The sequence below is a fragment of the Passer montanus genome, unplaced genomic scaffold (assembly GCF_014805655.1).
Source record: "Passer montanus isolate IOZ18808 unplaced genomic scaffold, ASM1480565v1 scaffold32, whole genome shotgun sequence".
Classification (NCBI taxonomy): Eukaryota; Metazoa; Chordata; class Aves; order Passeriformes; family Passeridae; genus Passer; species Passer montanus.
In genome coordinates this window covers 5414127-5436365 of record NW_024367930.1, presented here as the reverse complement: position 1 = coordinate 5436365, position 22239 = coordinate 5414127, and the positions used below count along the sequence as shown (strand labels likewise).

Genomic DNA, 22239 nt, shown 5'->3' with positions numbered 1-22239 from the left:
TTGCACTTCAAAACCTTGAAGATATTAATTTATCACAAGCTACTGCTACTCTTTTACAGTGTAACCGCTGCACACTGAAAAGCCCAGGTTTTAGCACCGTCTTGTTGCATCTTAGATGTCCACCGGATAAACCATCTGGACAGCCACGGACAGAAATGGTGCCGCGACACCTTCCCGGGCAATCACGGCGCTACCGTGGGCTCGCGGCGCCGCACTCTCCCTGGTCCCTGCGGGAGCACCCAAGGGCGGCGCCTGCATCCCACCTTTCCCGAAATTACCGAATGCCCCTCTCCCGCTGTGAGAATCCCGGAATTCCAGAATCCCCGGCGCTGCCCTCAGCCCGCCCTCAGCCGCCCCCGCCTGGCGCCCGTGTCCCGCCCCGGCGCCGCGCCCGCTGCTGCCGGGGGTCCCCGGGGGCGCCGCGAAACCCGCGCACCCTGCGCCGCCGGCCCTCGTGACGATTGTTGATTGGCGGCCGCGCCAAGCACGTGTTGAGGCGGCAGCCAATCAGCGGGCGCGGCGTGCCGCGGGGGGCGGGGCGAGCGGCGGGAGCGCAGCGCAGGGAGCGGACGGGCCGGGCCGGGAGCGGCGGCGGGAGGATGAGGCTGCGCGGGCTGTGGGTGCTGCTGCTCCTGCTGGGGCTGGCTCAGATCGCCCTCCTGGCGCGGAGCGCGGCGGCGCAGGAGGAGGATGGCGACGGAGGTGAGCGCGGGCAGGGGCCGGGCCGGCAGCGCACGCCGGGTCCCGGCGCTGGGCGCTGCGGGGAGCCCGGGCTGGCGGGCGCGCCGGGGCCGGGGTGCTCCTCGCAGGCCTCTGTGCAGGGCGCTGAGCCCGCCCCGCCAAGGCGCTGAGGTCTGTGGGGCGGCTCTGCCTCGCCTCTGCCAAGCGCGGAGTTAACAGCTAGCTCACAATTAGCCGTGTTGGCAATCCCCGGCTTCTGAATCTCCAGGGAATTTGCGATTTCTTTATTCAGACTCCTGTCGGACAGATTGCAATTTCATTTTGCGGAGAGGGACTCTTCATCAGGAGCTGTGGTGGTAAGACGAGAAGTAATGGGTGCAAATTGAAAGAGGAGGAATTTAGGCTGGATATGAGGCAGAAATGCTTTACTCTGGGTGTGGTGAGACACTGGAACAGGTTGCCCAGAGAGGTGGGGGTACCCCAGTGCCAGCTGTGCTCAAGAAGCAGTGGTCTAGTGGGAGGTGTCCCTTCCCATGGCCGGGGAGCTGGGACTGGGGGATCTTTAAGGTCCCGTCCAACCCTTATCATTCTATGGTTCTGTGGCTGAGCACTCGTTTCCTTACTCCTTTGTTCAGGGACTCTGTGCATTCTTCGTGTTTCAAACTAATTTTTTTTTCCCCTCACAGAAGGAAGGCCCATTGTTACCATCTTCTTGGTGTTTCTTCCTACCTTCTTTGGATTTCACTGATGTGTGTCTCCTCCTTTCCAAAATTAGCTGAAATAAAGCTGCTGAGGCTTAATGAGTATAGTGCTTGTATGTAGGAGGCAGGCATTTGAAGGTGTTTCTTTTTTTGGTTTTAAGTTTCTTTCAAGTGGATTTTGGTAAATTATGCATTGTTCATATTTCCTGCATGAACACTGCTGTATTTTAAATACTAGAGGGCTTTTAGAGAGACTGGATTATGGATTCTGAGCTCATGTCTTCCAACTTGCTGGCCTAACAGGCACTAAAACTTGCAGAAGTGCACTTAGATCAGTTACCCTATTTGTGTAACTAACTGTATGGTTTGTGGGATACGGGTAAAGAGATTTGTTTTGTATGACATGGCATCTGCAGTAAGGAGATGGAGATACAGAACCTTCCTGTGGAGCTCTTTTCTTTGTTTCTGTTGCAAACCAGAATACAATTTTTATGCCTCTTTCTCTGCTTTGGTTCACGGCTATAGTTTCTTTGTAACATGTGACAAAGCCTAGTACCGATTTCCCCTGCCACCTTCAAAGGGTGAAGTAACACCTGTGATGTTACAGTGTTACCTGTGGCTGGCAGCAGCGGCTCAGCTTCTTGTGGGCCTGGCTCTCATCAGTATTTCCTGTGCTTGCTGCTCTTCTCATCTTAGGAGTTCTCAGGATCAAAGGTACACAGTGATGGAAGTATCTCCTGCTGTGTGGAGCTGAACACTAATCCACTGCCCAGCTTTGAATAGTTTTCCAGGTTCTATTGTGTATCTTATCTTGAATTTGTGTGTAGATTGTGAGCTAGCCTTTGCCTTAAAAATGCACATAGTTGGGGGTTTCAGTTTTTGCCCTTGGAATGCACACTTGGGTGAAGTGAAATAAATTTACTTTGCAACAAGGAAATAATCTTATGCACACTGATTGTTGGGGAGATGAAGAGCTCCGAGCGAACCCAGCTTGTTGCGCTGCAGGATTTGGGAAGTGAGGTTTCAGAAGGGCAGGGGGGCAAATATGCTGGAAGTGAGGTTAGCCTGAATCCTGACCACTACACCCTTAACATCCTGGTGATGGGAAAGGAGGGATCATGTAGAGGATCCACCACAGAAAAGATTGAAGGGGGCTGATACTGTTGAAAACCTTGCAAATACCCTAGCAACACATGATGAGTCCCAAGTTCTGGGTTTCTGAAAACAGAGCTCATCCAATTAGGGAACAGTGTGCTCCTCAAAAGGAAACTTCCAGGCAGTGTCCCAAAGTCATTGGATGCAGATTTTTTTGTACAGGATCTGCTTTGTTTAAGAAAATGTTACTAGGCTATACTTCTGACAAATGCTTAGTGTTCAGTGAGGTACTGTAAGAATGAATTTTAGAGTAGCTGTCATCCTAAAGAAGGCCTGCTAGCCAGCATTGTGTACTTCAAGTCTCAAAAAAAGTACCTTCTTGATCGTGTTTATGGACTCGTGTAGTAATGTGTTGAAATTTGTGGATTCCTTTTGTGGGGGGTTTGGGAGTTTAGTTTTGTCTTTTAAATCTTTTGTGTGTGTTTTGGTTTTTTAGTATAAGGGGGTTAGCCATATTTTACCAGAGGACAGGTTTTAGCCACAGCTGTTGGTTTGTCCACTGGCTTTACAAATCACTTTAAGAAACAAAGATATTTCAGTTTGGGGGCAGCTGTTTTATTCTCATGAGCTGATTTATGTAAGTATTTATTAGCTACTTCTGCCACTTCAGGTGTCACAGTTAGACTCATTCTGTTCTCTTTAAATTGAAAATCTTCAATGCAGAGGAAAGTTTCTTGCTCTTTATGGGGAAAGAAGAAAAGTCCTGCTTGTTTCTTCTGGGGTTAGGTCCCTGAAACAGGTCTTTCAGTCCCAACAGTAAAGGGATGGCAGAGGTGGCTATGATAGCCCTGGGTGCTGGTGAAGCTGGAAGCTACAGAAAGTAAGTCTGCTCTCTTAAGGACCGATATCTGTGTGTGCTTAGCTTTCTTTTTAGTGCACGCCCTCCTTAAGCCGCTTGGGAAAAGGTGGAGCCCTGCTGCTCCAGTGCTATTGTCCTGCCTCCATCTCCAGGGAGCAGGAAGTGGGTGTGTGCAGTGCCCAGGACAATGTGTCACTGTCAGGGAAGTTCTACCTCCGCAGGCTGTAAGGCCGCTTGTAGGGAAAGATACAAAATTATTTCACTGAGGGATGGTGGATGTGATGGTTACATTTTCCACCAGTGCTGGATGTTTTTGCAGGTGATACCTTGTTCTTTCTGAAAAACAGGTGCCACTGTAGCCGCTGTGTTCTTTGTCTCTCTTAGGGGTGGGTGGTGACCCGAGTGAGCAGGAACAAGGGTCACAGCCCCGTGGATAGTTCGAGATGCAGGAGCAGAACTGGCCAGTTGGTTTTGCTCGCATTCCTTTGTGTCAGGAAAAATCATATCTGAAGCAATTTGCCCGGAATGCAATGGCCGGGAATTCAGGCACAGGCCAGCCAGGAACAGCCTGTGGTGAAACACAGCCCTCAGAATGGCTGGGCACCCCTGTAAGGCACAAGTTTTGCCTGCTGGAACCCCTGAAATCCAGCAGTTTCACCGGGGCAGTCCTGCAGGTATGTGAGGCATGGATTCACTCAAGGGTGAGCAAGTGCTGCAACACAGGAGGCATTGTCTGCTTGCAAACAGTGCTTTTAGCTGCCTCGAAGATCAGGTGAAACACTAGGACTTGTTAAAGAAACCTAATCCAGCTGACTATGGTTGTGTGATAAATGATCTCCTCTGATCTCTCCCTTCATCAGAAGCTTTAGTATTTAGTGCTACATAAATTTGGCCTCTAATTAAAATCAACGTATTTTCTCCAAGAGCCTGTACTGTTTCCTGAGAGCATATAGGCTCATTTTTGTATACTTTCTTCTAAAATAAAAGTAGCTCTTGTAATTTAATGTCATAATTTTATCCATGGTGAGGTTGTTCCTAATGTCTGCTGTTAGTCTCACAAAAGTGGGTTTTGTTTTGTTAGCTTTTTCATATCTGGATAGTACATATTTATCATTCTTAACTTTCAACTTCCTGAAATCAGAATATTTTCAGAATACTGCTGCAGTAACTCCTCTCAGCTTAGTCAAAAGCAAGTTAAATAGAAAATAATTTTAAACAAGAAACCCTCATCCCTTTTTTCTTTTTTGATTTTTTTTCCAATTCCTGGGAGTCCCACTGGTTAAAAGGGACTGAAGTTCATTGTTTTACAGTTTTCATTTGAGATGAGATATTTTCATTACTTGTTCTGTAACTGAAATTCTTTTAAAGTCCTTCAGGAAGGTCTGGTTTCCTTGAAAGATAGCAGTTTTGTTTTTTAAAAAAAAGTTTAAAGGAACATGTGAAAGGTCAGATATTGAAAAAAATCTCAAATTCCAAGCCAACAAAGAATGAATGAGTAGAAATGTGCTGGCTTCAGCTTTCACATGCTAATTTTGCTTTGGTAATTTAACAAATCTGCTTTTGTCTTTAAAGGACTGTTCTGGACCAGTGGTTTTGGTCTTAATTCAAAGGCCTCCCCAAAAGTTCTTTGAAAGAAGAAGCTTTCACTCAGTTTTTGGTTACTTTTTTTTTTTTTTTTTTTTTTTAGAAGAGTACCTGGCATTTGCAGGTGCATAGGAGTGGGTTTTCGTGGGACTCCTGCAGTCATTTACTTGATTTTACACTCACTGCAGCCTGGTGCTGATCCAGAGCAGAGTGGTTGATGCTCCTGTGAGTTGAAAGACTCCTCAATGAATAGCAGACCTGCAACATTGCTGTAACTGAAAGCAAGAGTGGCAGAGGTGGATGGAGCAGTCAGGAAAGAAGCACAGTTTTGAAGTGCTGCCTCCAAACCACCTTGGTAGTAATGAAATTGTAACATTTGCGTTTATAGCAAGTGTGCCTTGCAGACAGGGAGCACATGGCTATTGTGGTGTTACAGGCCTCCTGAGTAGGGATACAAGGGGAGCATTGGGAAACAGATACCACATGCTTTTTTGGTGTAAGACACTAATTTTTTCCAACTTCAAGTTTGCTACACTTAAAGGACAGCTACTCTGTTGCATGATGAAGGGGTTCTGTTTGAAGTTCAGGTATCATCTGTGTGCCCTCCTTGCCCAGCAAAACATGTCTCACTGCCCACGTTTCAACAAGATGTCCATCAAACCTTTGTGGCAACTGTTGCATAGATTTGCATTCTTTAATACTTCTTGTGTCCATTTTGTTAGTTCTCTCTGAAATGTGCAATACGTGTTGATACTTTATGGAAATATTAATAGTGTTACCTGGTGTAATGTGGACAAAATTGAAATGGTCAAACATCTGAGTTCAGGCTCTTTGCAAACTGAGATAGCTGTCACCATATGTGGAGCACAAACTAATTAATGTGGGTACTTTTCTTAACCACAGGAGTTGTCTAATCCATCTTCATTCTGGTACTGTCACTTTAATGTTAAACTTGACACAATCTAATCTGTGTCATATTCTTACCTTTCCAGAATCTGTTACAAAAGAAGCTGATGATGAAGGTGATGATGATGATGATGATGAAGAGGACGATGATTCTGTAGTTAAAGAAGAAAATGGTGTATTAGTCTTGAATGATGCAAACTTTGACACCTTCACTGCAGACAAGGACACTGTGCTGCTGGAGTTCTACGCACCATGGTGGGTTCACAGCAGCACCTCCATGGGTGCAGCATCAGAGCACTTCTCTGCCAGGGCAAGCTCCTAAAAAGTGAGCTTGGGTTGCCATTTTAAAGATGAGAAAGGAGTAACTTGTCTGCAGGAGATGCTCAGGGACTCTGCTATAGTCCAGAAAAAGAGATGATTGTGGTGGTGGGGAAGAAACTTTTTTCCCACCCCTGTACCATGGAGTAACTAGCAGCCTGCTTCCTGTTCCACAGATGTGGGTCATACTGAGGGATCCCATGCCAAGGGGAGAACAGGCCTGATTCTATCCCTGTTTTATGCCTGTCAGGGAAAAGAAATAGTCCCAGTGAGGCCCAGAAAAGTAATGCAGTGGGGTCTTGCAGCTTGCTATCATCCTGCCAGTGCTGGACCACTGAGAATATGTGTACTTGCTCATCTGCAATGAGAGTAATGGAGTAGATGGAGTAATGAAGACTTCCCTGGCAGGGGAATTGCCAGGTTTTCCTTTCGAAATTCACGTTTCTGCCCTTGACAGAAGGGTGTGGTGTGGTTAGGGACACAGCTTGTTTGTATTATCAATTTAAGCAGTGCCTCATACATCTACCTAACAATGGCAGTTCTGCTGGCATCCCAGGGTATCCAGCACCACTGGTCTGCTCAGGGAGCTACAGGGATTTACCTGCATATAACCAAGACAAAGGAATTAACCCAGGATGTGTCTTTTGCATTCTTATGTTCAGAAACATTAGGGATGGTTACTGGGGGAAAACAAGAGTAGGGAGATACTGTCAGTAGAGTTGCTGAGTTAGTGTTGCAGCCAGAACCTCTTTTCATTTGTGGCTCAGTGATACAAAAATGGTGGCACAAAAAACTCATTGGTCCTTCTCCAGCCTTTGAATAGAGGGGGAATATGATCTTGCTTGAGGTGGAGCTGCATTTTAACTTGTGCCATTCTTTCTTGGCTAAATCCCATTCTTTCTTGGCTGTAGGCACTAATTCTGCAGCTGTAGTTTGCCTATATGAAAACTAAACATGAAGTTCACTTTATCTGAGCAGAAGGATGTGTATCATTATAGACTAAACACTTCTCCTATTTTTCTACTCTCCTTCCTGCCAGCTGAGATGCTAAGGAGCACAGGCCGTCTGCCACACACTTCTTTCTGTTTTCCTACATTTTTCTGGTTTCATCTTTAGCTTGTCAGGCTAAAGCATTTAGCATAATAAATGCTAAATGCTTGTTTAGCATTTATTTTGCTGGTATCCTCTGTCATGCCTGCTTTTGCAGCAGGAGCCTCCAAAATAAATGCTAAACAAGCATTTAGCATTTATTATGCTAAATGCTTGTTTAGCATTTTTTTGCTGGTGTCCTCTGTCATGCTTTTGCAGCAGGAGCCTGTGTTCTTCCCAGAGAGTTCTGGTGTGGCCAAAGAGGGGGGCAGATGCTGTGTTACCATGGTGGGTGGGAGATTTCATTAGGCCAACTTAACTGCTGGTTCATTTCCTCTTTCCTTCAATTTAGGGTGCTAGGGAGAGAAGATAAACCTTGGTTAAGGAGAAGCTGAAGTTAGGAAGAAAAGAAGGAGCGTATTATAACGTTTACAACTTTTAGCAGTTGTTGAATTTTTTTACAGTGGTTTTATAAAGCATATGGCAATACATTCCACATTGAATGAAAATTAAGAAAAATAAATGTTTTGATGTGAACATACAGTACATTAGCTACAGTTGCTCTCTATTTCTTCATGATCCAAACATGTAGCAAGACAAACATTTCTGTGCTGATAATGTGGATGTCTGTTAGAAGGCATCCTGGAATTGCAGAGCAGCAGAGCACCTCTGCATGTCTGTCATGCATTTACCTTATCTACTTGTGTTTTTCTCTGACAGGTGTGGGCACTGCAAGCAGTTTGCTCCTGAGTATGAGAAGATAGCCAAAACTCTGAAGGAAAATGACCCTCCTATTCCAGTAGCCAAAATAGATGCTACTGCAGCCACTTCACTGTCAAGTCGTTTTGATGTCAGTGGCTACCCAACCATCAAAATCCTGAAAAAAGGCCAAGCTGTTGACTATGATGGGTCTCGGACAGAAGATGGTAAGCACCAGTCCTTTGCATTTCCCTGGAAGAAAACAAAATAGCCTATAATCTTGTTTCTTAATATGTGGCTGTTTTGAAGGACTCTGATCTCAATTGACTTCTCTTAAAACAAGTAATATTATAAATTCTGAAATTTTCCCTGTTTTCTCAACAGGATGCTTGCTAGGGGACAATTTTGCAGGTAGTGGGTAGTGCTGTTATTGACACAAGGTTTCTAGAAATATGATTTCCCTGGAAGAAAACAAAATAGCCTATAATCTTGTTTCTTAATACGTGGCTTGACTAGAAGAGAAGACAGTCTCATGTTTGCTGAAGGATCAGCCAATAAACATTTGGTCTCTGTATTGACTATACAGAAACCCACTTATATTTTGCTTAATTAATATGCCCAGCTCTAGTCAGAAGGCGGAAAATTACCTTTTTGTCTGAGATGGAATTCAGTGCTTCAAAGTACAGATCTGTGCTCTGCATAAGAAACTGTATGGGGTGAAGAGAAGACCTTCTTGGTAATGCCAACAAGGAAATAAGGCATAAAGGAGCTTGATTAAGAAAGTGTTCTCATGGAAACTTGATGTGTAATCATTGGTCCAGCACAGTGCTTGCCCTCCGATTTCAAATTCATGCATTTGGCATGCTACTGGTATGATAAAATGCATGCTTACTAATTGGGTTATTGAACTGTGTTTCAGCTATTGTGGCCAAAGTCAAGGAGGTTTCTGACCCCAACTGGACCCCTCCACCCGAAGCTACTCTGGTATTGACCCAGGATAATTTTGACGAAGTTGTGAATGACGCTGACATAATCCTTGTAGAGTTCTATGCTCCATGGTAAGCAAGACCATGTCTTGGTCTGTATTTGTCCAGCACAGATGGCCTGAACTCAGTTGGTGAACCTGTCTTCCATTGTAATGCCTCATTACACATCTTTGTCTTGTGCAAAGCTCTGGTATACCTGATTTCTAATCTGCACCTGGGATCATGTTGCAAATCACTAGCACACTAGACTGGATCTATGTCTCAGCAAGGGGTGGTGTCCAAATCTTCACTGATGGTTCACAATATTTACTGATTTGGCAACGCACTGAGATACTGAAAACCAAAGAGAATTGGTCCTTTGCTTAGAAATGGCTTCTAAAAATGAAGCTACCTAAAGTAATGTGAGGCTAGGCACAGAGGCCAGCTTCAGGTTGCAGAGACACATTTTCCAAGGCTGAAGTGTCCTCTGTAGATTCAATGATCACATTTCTGCATGCTGGAAGACTTAACTCTTCCACTCCAGAGGCAGAAGGTGCAAGGCAGGCTTGTAAGCAGTGCCCTCTGCTCTCCTTCCCTAGGTGTGGACACTGCAAGAGGCTTGCTCCAGAATATGAGAAGGCAGCCCAGGAGCTCAGCAAGCGCACGCCTCCCATCCCCCTGGCTAAAGTCGACGCCACGGCTGAGACGGAGCTTGCAAAGAAGTTTGATGTTACTGGCTACCCAACTCTCAAAATCTTCCGCAAGGGCAAACCTTACGACTACAGTGGTCCGCGGGAAAAATATGGTACTGCAATTTAGGCTTTTTCTTGTGTTCTGAGGGCTTGTAGGCTACCCAACTCTCAAAATCTTCCGCAAGGGCAAACCTTACGACTACAGTGGTCCGCGGGAAAAATACGGTACTGCAGTTTAGGCTTTTTCTTGTGTCCTTGGCAGGGACCCTTGTGGCAGGGAGGAATGATGAATCGGACTTCATATTCTCAGAAGGCTAATTTATTATTTTATTATACCATATTATATTAAAGAATACTATTCTTCAGTAAAGAATACAGAAAGGATACTTAATGCTAAAAAGATAATAATGAAAACTTGTGACTCTGGAAAGAGTCCTGACACAGCTTGGCCCTGATTGGCCAATGAGTCAGAACAACTTACACCAGAATCCAATGACACAAGCACCTGTGGGTAAACAATCTCCAAACACATTCCACATGTGAGCACAACACAGGAGAAACAAATGAGATAGGAATTGTTTTCCTTTCCTCTCAGGCTTCTCAGCTTCCCAGGAGAAAGATCCTCAGCAAAGGGTATTTTTCAGACAATGTGAATGCCACAGGCTTGGCCTCAAATATTTTGACGTATCTGTAGGACTTGCAGACTTTTTAATGTCATAGCAGCAGTAGCTGGGGGAAACTAAAAAATTCTGCTCTCATACATACACAGGATGTTTAAATTTGTCTCTAGTCTTCATAACATCTTTTGATGGTAGTATCAGCTCTTTCAATATCAAAGTAAGTTAAATACACATGGTGAAGCAGTGGCAGTATGGGTAAATGGGCAGGTTTTAATTATATTGGAATGTGCCTTGGGGGCTGGCAAAAATACCCAATATTAAGTTTTAATTAGACTTAAGACTATTCAAGTAGCAGTTTGGCTCATAACAGGTTCAGGAGACAGTGAAGGGTCTGGAATTTCAGAAAAGAGCATTGCTTGCAAGTTCAACTGATATTCATGGATTGTGTGCTTGGTAACTTCTTCTGAAACCAACCTGAAAGGGAACATTCAGAACTGCAGCTTTAAAAACTTGGACTGAAATCTTGCTGATTTGGCCTTTAGGTTATTGTGGGAGGCTGCACTGGAGGAAAGGTGTTCATGCGAAATGTGACAGTAAATGTTTTAGATGGAATGCCCAAATCTTTCAGTTCAGTAAATGTTCTAAGCAACTTTTCGGGGGCGGATTTCTCTCACAGGTATTGTCGACTACATGATTGAGCAGGCTGGTCCTCCATCCAAACAGATTCAGGCTACCAAGCAGGTACAAGAATTTCTGAGGGATGGGGATGATGTCATCATCATTGGTGTCTTTAGTGGAGAGAATGACAAAACCTATCAGCTGTATCAGGAAGCAGGTAAAGAATGTTTTAAAATATTAATGGAACATATGTTTTGTTGGAATTTTGCCTAGGACTTTGGGCATGGAGAAATAATTTATTTCTGCTCCTAGTATAGTAGGGAGGGTTGGAAAGGAGAAGTAGTAGGAGGAAGGGTGATCTTCTACTTGTATACAAAAAATAAGCTCACATCAGATTTTGAGGCTGTAACTGAAGTGTCAGCCAGTCACAGAATATACCTCTGCTTAGTAATTGTGTCCCTAAAAACATATGGACTAGAGAGGAGGGAAAAATTCTTTCCTGAGGGGCAAACCACAATTTCTTGGCTTAAAGCCTAGATGTGTTTGCTGTCTGTTACACTAGTTTCATATCTGGCAGCCCAGAGTCAGTTGTCACCAAACTCATTTGGGATGAGAGGCCTGCAGAAAGGATCATCATCCACTTCTGGGTCAGTTTAGCTAGACCATTCCTGGCAACCTGTCTATGTCTGATTCTGGGGCTGCTGTCATAGTTGGATTAGGAGCTCATTTGTTTGCTTCAGCATGGCAAGATACAGAACTGTTTCCCAGGCTGCCCCAAAGCAAATAGTTTGGTTAGCTGACCAGTTTGGGGAAGCCAAGAGGTAAGAGACTGACAAAAGAATGAGTGTTTTGCTCTATATGTTTTGGAAGCTGTTCAAGGTGTTTGAGTGTGTAGAATAACTCACCAAGTGGATGACTTGTTGAACAGCATTCAAATAGCGCTGCTGGAATTGGATGTATATTCACATGCTTCTCACCCCTGTTGTCTAAGATTGGGTTGTTCTGTGTCACTTGGAGAAAAGGAAGAGCGTTTCCTTGCAGTTACAGTCTCAAGATCTCAGTTACAGACTGTCGGTTCCCTTTCTAATAACTTTTCCTTCACCCAACCTTAATTTTTCAGCTAATGGTTTGAGAGAAGATTATAAGTTCCATCACACCTTCAGCAATGAGATTGCAAAATTATTGAAAGTTTCTCCTGGGAAGCTGGTTGTCATGCAGCCCGAAAAATTTCAGTCGAAGCACGAGCCCAAGATGCACGTTCTGAATCTTAAAGTGAGTAAATGGTCCAGAGCTAAAATGTTTGTGTGTGGGATTGAAGGTTCTCTTTCTCTGTAATTATGATCAGTTGGCATCTTCCTGTTGGAAGTACTACCACTAGATAGTTGAGTCAACCTGTTTGTCCACTGAGACTGTATTTTTTTTTCTAGAGGACTTTATGAAATTAGTCCAGATGTTATGCTTTCAAATAATAATTTGTCCATACAATATTTGATGCTCAAATGTTTGAAGAAAATGTGGTGGCAGCCTTGTTTTTATAACACATCCTTTACTCTTTTGTATTCATGTGTGTCCCAATATTGGTTTTTTAGTAGTGTGCAGCAGAAATGCTGCTTAAATCTGTTTGCTTGAACTTTTTCCACTATTTCTTTACAGGACTCTACAGATGGATCAGAGATTAAAGAGCATGTGCTAAAACATGCTTTGCCTCTAGTTGGTCATCGCAAGCCTTCCAACGATGGCAAGAGATACTCCAAGCGTCCTCTGGTGGTTGTCTACTACTCTGTGGACTTCAGTTTTGACTACCGTGTTGGTAGGTTTGCTACAATTACCCTTCCTTCACTTTGAGAGGAGGCAGGCACTAAATAACTAGAAATTACCAATTCTGTCCTGTTCTGGTTTTTCAGCTACTCAGTATTGGAGAAGCAAAGTCCTGGAAGTGGCTAAAGACTTCCCTGAATACGTGTTTGCTGTTTCTGATGAGGAAGATTATTCTTCTGAAATAAAAGATTTGGGTCTGCTTGAGAGTGGAGAGGATGTCAACGCTGCCATTCTGGATGAAGGTGGCAAGAAGTATGCCATGGAGCCAGAAGAGTTTGACTCTGATGTACTCAGGCAGTTTGTGGTGGCTTTCAAAAAAGGTACAGTTTCTAAAGTAGGATTCTCTAAGGTATTTTGTTTACATTTCCATGAGTTGTTTCCTGAGGCAATGGCTCCAGTAAGCAGAGTCTGTGGTTTTAAAGTGTGAGCTGGTCAATCCTATTTGGGACTACTATATTAAATCATGGGTGGATGATTTACTTTGTGGATGGACAGCCATAAAAAGAGGAGAAGGGTTCTAGGGAATTGCAAAAAAATCTTTTGCCCATATTTCACGAGGTTATTGGGCCACAGGGTCACCAGTTAACTAGCCTGTGTTTCATGCTGAGGCAAGTTCATTTGCTGGTGCAGTGATTTTTCCCTGGCAGGAGGATGTACTTCTGCCCTTTCTTAGAGGAGATTGTAAGGGCTGCTCTTACCACATTCTAACCGTGTTGTGTGTGTTTTGCTTCCTTCTAGGAAAACTGAAACCAATTGTGAAGTCCCAGCCAGTGCCAAAAAATAACAAAGGGCCTGTGAAAGTGGTAGTGGGTAAAACTTTTGATACCATAGTGATGGATCCAAAGAATGATGTTCTCATAGAGTTCTATGCCCCATGGTGTGGACACTGCAAGAAACTAGAACCAGTGTATAATGAGCTAGGCAAAAAATACAAGAATGAGAAAAATCTGATTATAGCCAAGATGGATGCCACTGCCAACGATGTGACGAATGACCGCTACAAAGTGGAGGGATTCCCCACCATCTACTTTGCTCCAAAGGACAAGAAGAACAACCCAATTAAATTTGAAGGCGGGGACAGAGATTTAGAGCATTTGAGCAAATTTATAGAGGAGCATGCAACAAAACTCTCCAGAACAAAAGAAGAGCTTTAGATAAGCTGAGGGTGGAGAAGAAAAGTTGTTTGTACAATGTAGTTAAAATCAAGTTACTGACAAAACTTGGTGAGAGAAGAATTAAGCAGTTTTGAGCAAAGAGATTCTTGAGCAGTAAAGCAATTTCAGTATCTTTTTTTTTATATGGCAGATGAGTTTTTTTCTGGACACTGAACTTAATACTCTAATATGAATGTCTTATGTTAGTTACGGTTTTGATCTTTGGAGAAAAATACATCCTTTATTTTTTGTGACTATCTCGAGCTTTGTTCTTTGACTCCAATGCAGCTGTTTTTAAGTTAAAAGATACTACCAAAAAGAGAGAAGCAGATCCCTCAGACAAACAGATTTCTCTTATTTGCTGTTATGGTTACTGGGGGGGCAGTCTTTTCAGCTAGTCTTTTCTGTTGTGTCTTTGTACCTATTCATGTGACTCTATCATTGTATTCATAGCTGAGGATAAGAATGGAGGTTTTCTAAATTGTGGATGAATTATTTGGTCCTACTGAGATAAGACACAGGGACTTGCTAACTAAATGTGCTCTAGACCTGTTTTAGCCTCTCTGTAGTGAGAGTGATGCTAAAATAGCAAGCTTTTCTAATGTACCTCTCTTTACTAGTCCTTATTGGTTCATTTGCATCTTTGTCTTCCTGAATATATTTTGGAGTAATTGGAGTATGGCACAAAAAGAGCATCTAGTGGGTGGCAATGCTGGGATTCTGGTGTCAGATCTACGTGTTACTGTCTCCTTTCCTTTTGCAGAGAGGAAGGTTTGATAGTCATTCTTCTTTGGGTAAGCAGACTGAGACCTTCTAATGGCCTTTTTTCCTCTAGCAGGTACTGCAGGTGCAAAGAATAATCACATCCTCTCTGTGCTCCCCTTGGGAGTATATACATTTAAAAGTGGGGTTTTATCTTGAATGGCCCAGTTTAGATGTGTCCATAAATTTATGGGCCATGTTGAGGTTGCAGACTTATGCACGCTAGAAGCACTATTTGCCTCAGAGCTGTGATGCTGTGGTGTGTGTGACTTGAGTGTCCCTGAGGCAGTTTTGATTCACATTTCATTTTACAGGTAGTTCTCCTAGCAGCACTGTTTTCTGTCTTGCAAAATATGACCAGTCTTCCTTCAGTAATTGCTTGTTGTATTAGTTTTTAGATTTTTTGGAGAGTGTGCAAATCTAAAACCAGTACCCAATCTTTTTTTTTTCTTCTGGGGAGATGCACTCTTCTGTGCAGCAAGGATAAATCCATGTCCAGGAGGTGGCTGTTCAGGTAGAGTCTGAGGACCCAAAAGGGACTGCAAGGGGGTACGTAGTCCTTATACCTTCCTACTGCACTTGGCATCCCTGTTGAAGGGGTGTCCTTCCCTTCTGCCTTAACAGGGGACTGTCCCCCACCGTTGACAACACACACAGCAAAGCATAACTATCAAATTATTCTTGCAGAGGTGTATGGGACTGCAGGAAGGCTTTCCCTTTGTTAATGGCTTAGCCAAAGATAGTGAACAAAGCTCACCAGCAGATTATGAGTAAGAGGGACAGTATCAAATCTCCTGAGAGTGCTGGGGTGTGCCTGAATGCTATTCAGCTCCTACTCTTTATCAGCAAAAGCTGGGAAATGCTAAGCAAGTAAGTGTTAAAGCAGTGTCATCATTTACCTCAGGCCCTGGCATTGCCCATCTCCTCTTTTCACATTAGAGGGCTTTTCTTTCCACTGTCCTTAAGTGGACAGATGGCTGTTAAGCTTAGACAGTATTTCATCTACAAGACTCTTACCAGATAAAGTACATTATCTTCCCATCTACTGTCATTTCTCTTTGCAGCTCTTCTGTAGAGCTTTCAAAAGCTATAATCTATTCTAAATGTGTTGTGCAGGCAAAAGGAGTGAGATCAGACTTAGCTGAATAACAGAGGTGATTTTTTTTCAGCTTTAGAAAATATACATACAAGTCAGGACTGAGCTTGCTGCTTATCTGCCAGTGTTATTAATCAGTTCTTCAAAGAACTAGGCACAGGCTTTTAAAATCAGTTCTTAGTTCAGGTTCTATGCCTAAGCAAATACCTCACACAATGCTGTAGGGAACTAAATTTCTCCTTGTTAGTTGTTTGCAGACTTAAAGGGTTTTATTCCAAAACAGCTGCTGTCTAATTTACAGGGGAATATGGATAAATACAAACATGTGGAAGGGAGGGTGAAAGGTTCCTTATTGGTGGTGAAGGACTTTAGGGCTGAGGCACCATTCTCCTTGGGACAGTAAGGTTAAAGTTGAGCATGAGCATTTCTCACCTCTTTTCTGACAGGTGCTAAATTATTAACATTGTCATTGCCAATGCTGTCCTGTTCCTTTAAACTGCTTCCTCTCAGGAAGCAGGAGCCAGCCCCTCTCTGGGTTGAAACCTCTGCAGCCTCCAGGGAGCCCTTCTGGCAATAGAAGACACAAGGCCCAGGGGAGTGTCCTAGATGTGCTTGCTCAGTGCTCCTGCCACCTCTCTCTCTTCCTTGCCTCCACAGGTGCTGGAAGCCTGGTACACAGCTCCTTCAGTGTGGTGCTGAAACACCTGACTCTTGTTCAGGAGCAGCAGTGCTGAAGTCAGAGCTGCATAGGAATACAGTAATTAGTACTGCTTACAGTTTCTTGACAACAGTGAACTGCAAGAGCAGGCAGTGTTACCCCAGGCAGGTTATAGGTTTAGGTTATGAGGCGCTAGAAGGAATGAGGATTTGTTCCATCCTTACACTGATGTTGCTTGGCCACGTTTCCTGTGAGTCCTCAGCTGTGCCACTCACCTTGGCTCTGCATGTCATAATAAATGCATTTTTAACTCCCCAGCAAGGTGAGGATACTGCTGCCTCTAAGCTTTGGGCAGAGTCATAGTGGAAAGCAAATTGCTTTCCTTAGTTCAAGTATCCTATCCTTTGCTGTGTGCACTGTCAACATCACATGAACCCTCTGGGAAACTCACTGGGATGGATACACCATGAGGTCTGTTATCTCTGTACAGAAAGTGATAGTAATGTGATTGATGCGTTCTAAAGAGAACAGGTCATACCATCTTTTGGAATTTGTTAAATGCATTATGCATGCCTGCTTTTTTCCTTCCTGAGGCATTAGGATGCTTTCCTAAACATCCTAAATTATTTTATTAAACAGTTACCTAAATGCTGCTGATTAGCCTTGGTGTTCCCTTCTTACAGAAGAAAAAAAAAAAGAACAGTGCTAGAGAATAAGTGAGCTCTCCTCACTTGCTCTTTGCCACAGCTGCATGAGCATATGACATCATTTCTGATTATGGTTCCAGTTGGAAGAGATCCTGCAGTTTATGCTTCAGCACAGGATTGATTTGTGTAGTATTAAAATCCATGGAGCCTGGCCTGGTGTATCTCCCACACGTGCCTCCTCTTGGAAAGAAACTTATTTCTGTAAACTGTAGTGCATCTTAAAGTAGTCAGACTTGGGACTTCTTCAGGGTCCACTCCTTTCTCTGAAGGGTTAAGAACTAAGGTAGGCAGCAACTGTAGCACAGCTGCTGATCGTTGAGGAACGAATTTGTCTGTACTGTGTCTGTGACAGTAAATACTGGCCTGGCATCTTAATACTGCATTAAGAGATAGGTTTTTTTAGTACAGGAAGAGATTTGTTAACAGCACAGGGTTTGCAGTCAAGGTTGTTACCTGGTTTCTACTCTCAGCAATTTTTTGTGTCCAGACTACTAATTATGGTAGTGCCTGGGTATGGCCCAGGATTTGGCTGGTGGCAAGCAAGAAAGGCACTGCAGAGCTGGTGCCGTGAAGTTTTCTCTGCCCTCTTGTGTGTGAGGCTATGTGCTGAGGAAACAGCTTTCTGGAAAGTAGAACATGAATAAATGATACAGGTCAAAGGCTTCTCAGAAAGTAGCATTTACTGTAGTGATCAGACTGCTGTCCTTTCTTTCTTGGTAGGCAAGAGAAGCCAGTGCAACCTGTTTGTGCTCCAAAAGGCTTTTTACTGACAGCCTGCATGGGTAATGGACACCGGTCAGAGGGCTGAGTGTTGCAGTTTTTGTGCTCAGCCCTTGATGTGGGTAGTGAGTAAGTCAAGCCCTGTGCAAACTCTGTAATCTGCCTTGTCAAACTGGTATAGACCCTCGTATTTGTTATGCAATTTGGCTTTGGTTTACTGTGCTTGAGTGGCAGAACTCCGTTTGTCAATGCAGATCAGGGATCTATGAGCAACCCTAGCAAAACTCAGTGCAGTAGCAATTGCCAGGCATTTCCAAGACTTCAGCACAGCTTGAAGTGTCACAGGAATCATTGCAATTCACTGCAGCACATTTGCCAGGGGAGGGCTCTGAGTTGCTGACTACAAAGGGCTCCCCTTCTTTTCCTGCCTGGACCCATGGTAGGTTGTGTGAAGCCATGCAACCATGGGCAGAAGAAATGTTCTTCTACCATGCATGACCTGTCTTCATATCTGCCCAGAATCCCACTCACAGGTCAATTGTTTTTATTCAACATCCTTGGAGGTCGCTCTGCACTTGAAGCCAGTTCCTTTAGACAGAGCTCTGCCTGCTCTCAGGCCACAGACTAATGTCATGTTAATGTTAGTGCTGGATTTTCTGTGTCAGGAGCAGCTGGTTTTATGTGAAGCCATTATGCTGTAATATGTCCGAACAAGCTCTATATGTACCATGAAAACTAAATGATAATATCTTTGTAGAGGCTCGATGAGGCTGCTTGGGTCTGGAAGGACATGGCCACTCTCCAGTTTCATTTTTGCATTCAGAGAGAAAGGGGTCTGGTCTGTGAACTTCTCCAAATCCTTTCATTAGAAAGGTGTGAGTTTCAGTTTCAGAAATGCTGTTCACATCTCAAACTGTGTATGACTTGGTTAACAGAAACATAAAAGAGATAAGCTGTATTAATCCAACCATGCAAATAAAACCCTTATCACAATCAGTAACCCAATCCTCTGAAGGATTTCCACAGGCTGGGGTTTTGAGCAGCTAGTTGTTTCTTCATAGTGAAAGCTGACACTCGACAGCCTGGCCTGCATTAATACCCTTCTACTTGCCTTTGTCTAAGTTATAGTGGCCTTCCTGAAATCTGGTATGTTTTGCCTTACAGTAGGAGAGAATTCTTCTGCAATACAGCCTGGTAAAATGCCGCTCAGAATGATAAAAAAGTAAAAAAACAACAACCAAAAAAAAAAACCAACAAAAAAACCCCCCCCAAACAAAAAAAAAAAAAACAAAACCCAAAAAAAAAAAACCAACAAAAAAACCCCCCCCAAACAAAAAAAAAAAAAACAAAACCCAAAAAAAAAAAACCAACAAAAAAACCCCCCCCAAACAAACAAAAAAAAAGAAACAAAAAAAAAGCAGAAGGTGGTTTCAGGGGAGGAGAAAAAGGTAATTTATAAATTTTCCCTGAAGTTTGAGAAATTGAGGCTAGACAGGGCCATTTACTCAGCTAATCTTGTTGGTTTACACATCAGACCACAAGTTCTCTGCTGTTTGCTTTCCATATTCAACCTAATAACTTGCATTTAACCTATGGGCCTATTCCAAGCAGAGTATGCAACACAAACTAGGCTCCAGAGCTCCGCTGACTGCTCCTGTTGCACTAACACTCATTTCTGAACCACAGAATGCGTTTAGGAAACTGGGCGTGCCACTAGAAATTGGTACTACTGCTTTGAGTAAGGAAGTTTGCATTCAGTTTTACATTCACTTTGCCATGTGAAATATTTCATATGTAACTTTTGCTGATGCCTTTGGACAGTGGACTTTAATGATGTATTTTCATGTGGGGGTTGGAACTTCTTTGGTGATTTTGAGCTGATTTTGGTCTTTTTCAGTCTCAAGATACCTACTAACATACAGCAAGTAAAACTCCACTAGTTTAATTGAGCTGTAGCTTTTCCCAGCCAGCAGATTGTCACAGAGGGCCTAGTGACAAGAGGGTTCAGCTTTGTATAAGCTCCTTTCCCTGAGCCTGAAGGAGCAGCACCTGACTTCAGCAGAAGCAAATTGAGAGAGCTCTTTACTGGTGTGCTAATGAGTCCATGGAAATGTTAGTGGCCTTACTATAATCTGCCTGCCTTTTTGTTTTTCTCAGAGATCACGCTTAATGTTCAATTTGGACAAACCAGCCAATCTTTCAATAGAAAAAAATCACATTTTAAATAAAAAAAGGGTCACGGTGGGTTTGTTTTTTTTCATTCTTTCACTTCCAAAGTGCACCATAATTGTTAATGATCTCCTTGAAGCATGCTGTTTGCCATGGCTACACAGTGGGTATAAGGGTAGTGCTTGCTCATGCAGAAAAATGGCCAAAAGAACTGGAAAGAATCAAAAAGTCCTCCTTTGATCACAGTGCTGTGGTAACAGTTTCAGTGGTAGGATAAAATCAGTGTTTGTTTGGAGTTATTTTCCTAACAATGCAGCTTGTTTTGCTGAAAATTATAGGAATGGTCAAACTTCAGTGTCACAAGACATCCAGTACTTGAACACTTCAGCCTGAAGAGGAACTGTGCATACATAAGGAGCAAGTCATCCTCTTGTGCATGAAGCACTGCACTTTGAAAGGCCAAACCTAAGTCACTGATGGAAAACGTACTGCTTGGAAAGGAAAGAGGAAATTAGGACAATGTGTGAAGATTACTACACATATGTAAATGAATCACAGGCAATACAGCCAATTACATGTATTTGCCACTAGTAACTACAGATCAATAACTATATGAGAGCTAAAAAACAAGAGAAAACATTTAGCCTGAGACATGCATCAGCTCAGATAGAAAATAAGTAGAACTGTACAAAAGTGTTCTAGTGAGAATTGCAGATCTTGGGATACTGTTTGGAGGGGGGAAAATAACATTGCCACAAAACTCTTTTGGTTTGAAGCATTCCTTGCTTTCATCTGGTGACTGGCTGAAATCAATAACTAATTTAGACCATGCACTTTAATAGTGATTAAATAATGAACATTTTCTGACTCCACAGAGTCTAAGCAAAATTTAGTTTGTTCAGACTCTTTGACTTCAGAGAATCTATCAAATGCATTAAAAAGTATCCTGCTATATTCGTTTGCCACAAGAAAGGAGTCATTACTATGTGGTTCTCTGCTCTCTATGACATTTCCTTTTTTCTAGGTCAATTTTTCTTCCTTCTACTAAATTTAATCCAGTGTTAATATTTCAGAAAAAAACAATATCCATCCAGCACTATGGATCCAGCAAAATTTTCCTTGCCCCAAGCCATGATTCATTAATTCCAGTAAAAGATTCAGTATCAGAAGATTAGGTGACTGGCACCTGCACTGGAATGTAAAGCCTGAAGTTTGGTATCTGGCATGCACCTATGGGGTAAAAATCTCTCTGGAGGGAGAGAATCAGACAAAATCCAAAACAAACAGGGGGTGAGTAAAGCCCAGTGAAGCTCCAGCCAGCAGAAAAGGGCCTGAAGGCCACTCCTCTTTCAGACCTAAGCACATTTCTGGAGGTCACAGAACTGTGCTTGTAGTCTGTTGTGATCCTCAGCATAAAACTCCTTCCTGGAAAGCAGGTGCCTGACATGCTTCATCAAAGAATTTATTATTGAGCAGCAGGTGTGACCCTCCATGCTTTTACAACAGTGGTTAGACCTTCTGCCCAAGGCCAAGGAGATGCCTCTCTCTCCCCAAAAATGCTCACATGTGCATCTTTTCAGACAATACCTTAGGTCTCTACCCATCAGAGACAGCTAGGCTGTCCCTTCTGCCATCTCTGTTCTGCTGCACCAGGTTAATCTAAATTAGCCTCCCTTCTGCCATCTCTGTTCTGCTGCACCTCTCTGACCAGATGTAGTTTCAAAAATGAGGTTCCTGTACTGCTTCTCAAAAATGCTTGGCAACACTTAACTCTGGTAAGTGGTGTGTATTTAAAAATGCTTGTAGCCAGTCCTATGGGACACCTCTGCTCAGAGCACCCTGCTGTGCTTCTGGCATGTCACCAGGTTAATCTAAATTAGCTAGGTTATGTTCAGTGCTTTGGAGGCTGCAGGCAACACCTGGCAGGCTGATCCACCTAGAATTTGGCTGGAAATGTGGATGTTTCGATAGCAGGCACTGTTATAAATATTTTATAAAAGGGTGGTTTTCTTGGCTGGGGTGTGAGGCTGTGCTTTTCCTTGCACTAGAACTGAGTGAACATCACTGGTGGCAGTGATGACCAAACGCTGCGGGAGGGTCTGCTCTGTTTGGGGAGCAAAAGACCAGTCAAGTGCAGTAGTGGGAAGGGGGGAAAGAGAGAACGAGGAGATCAATCTGTAACTGACTGTGAACAATCAATTGAGATACCCCACTACCTTCGGACCAGCCGAAGACTGCAGCCTACCGCAGGGATATTTATACCTCCCTTGGAATCACAGCTCATAACTTATGGCTACTCAAGAAATACTGTCCCTCTTTTTCCACTGC

At 43.3% G+C, this 22239-nt stretch overlaps 1 protein-coding gene across 1 annotated transcript; it reads left to right on the top strand.

Moving 5' to 3' along the window:
- The first annotated feature begins 528 nt into the window (after positions 1–528).
- Positions 529–19024, top strand: PDIA4 (protein disulfide isomerase family A member 4). The gene is made up of 10 exons (XM_039715028.1): positions 529–702; positions 5913–6081; positions 7954–8159; positions 8852–8990; positions 9497–9702; positions 10886–11044; positions 11948–12099; positions 12481–12637; positions 12732–12965; positions 13384–19024. Exons 1-10 carry the CDS (start codon positions 600–602, stop codon positions 13797–13799), a joined length of 1941 nt encoding a protein of 646 aa, XP_039570962.1. The 5' UTR covers positions 529–599; the 3' UTR covers positions 13800–19024.
- The last annotated feature ends 3215 nt before the right edge of the window (positions 19025–22239 follow it).

What these genes read in the sequence shown, in the direction of transcription:
- PDIA4 (XM_039715028.1), top strand. Translation starts at nt 600, where the DNA reads ATGAGGCTGCGCGGGCTGTGGGTGCTGCTGCTCCTGCTGGGGCTGGCT. An exon ending in TCAGCTGTATCAGGAAGCAG is followed by an intron (nt 11,045 to 11,947) that starts GTAAAGAATGTT and finishes TTAATTTTTCAG; the next exon opens with CTAATGGTTTGAGAGAAGAT. An exon ending in TGCACGTTCTGAATCTTAAA is followed by an intron (nt 12,100 to 12,480) that starts GTGAGTAAATGG and finishes ATTTCTTTACAG; the next exon opens with GACTCTACAGATGGATCAGA.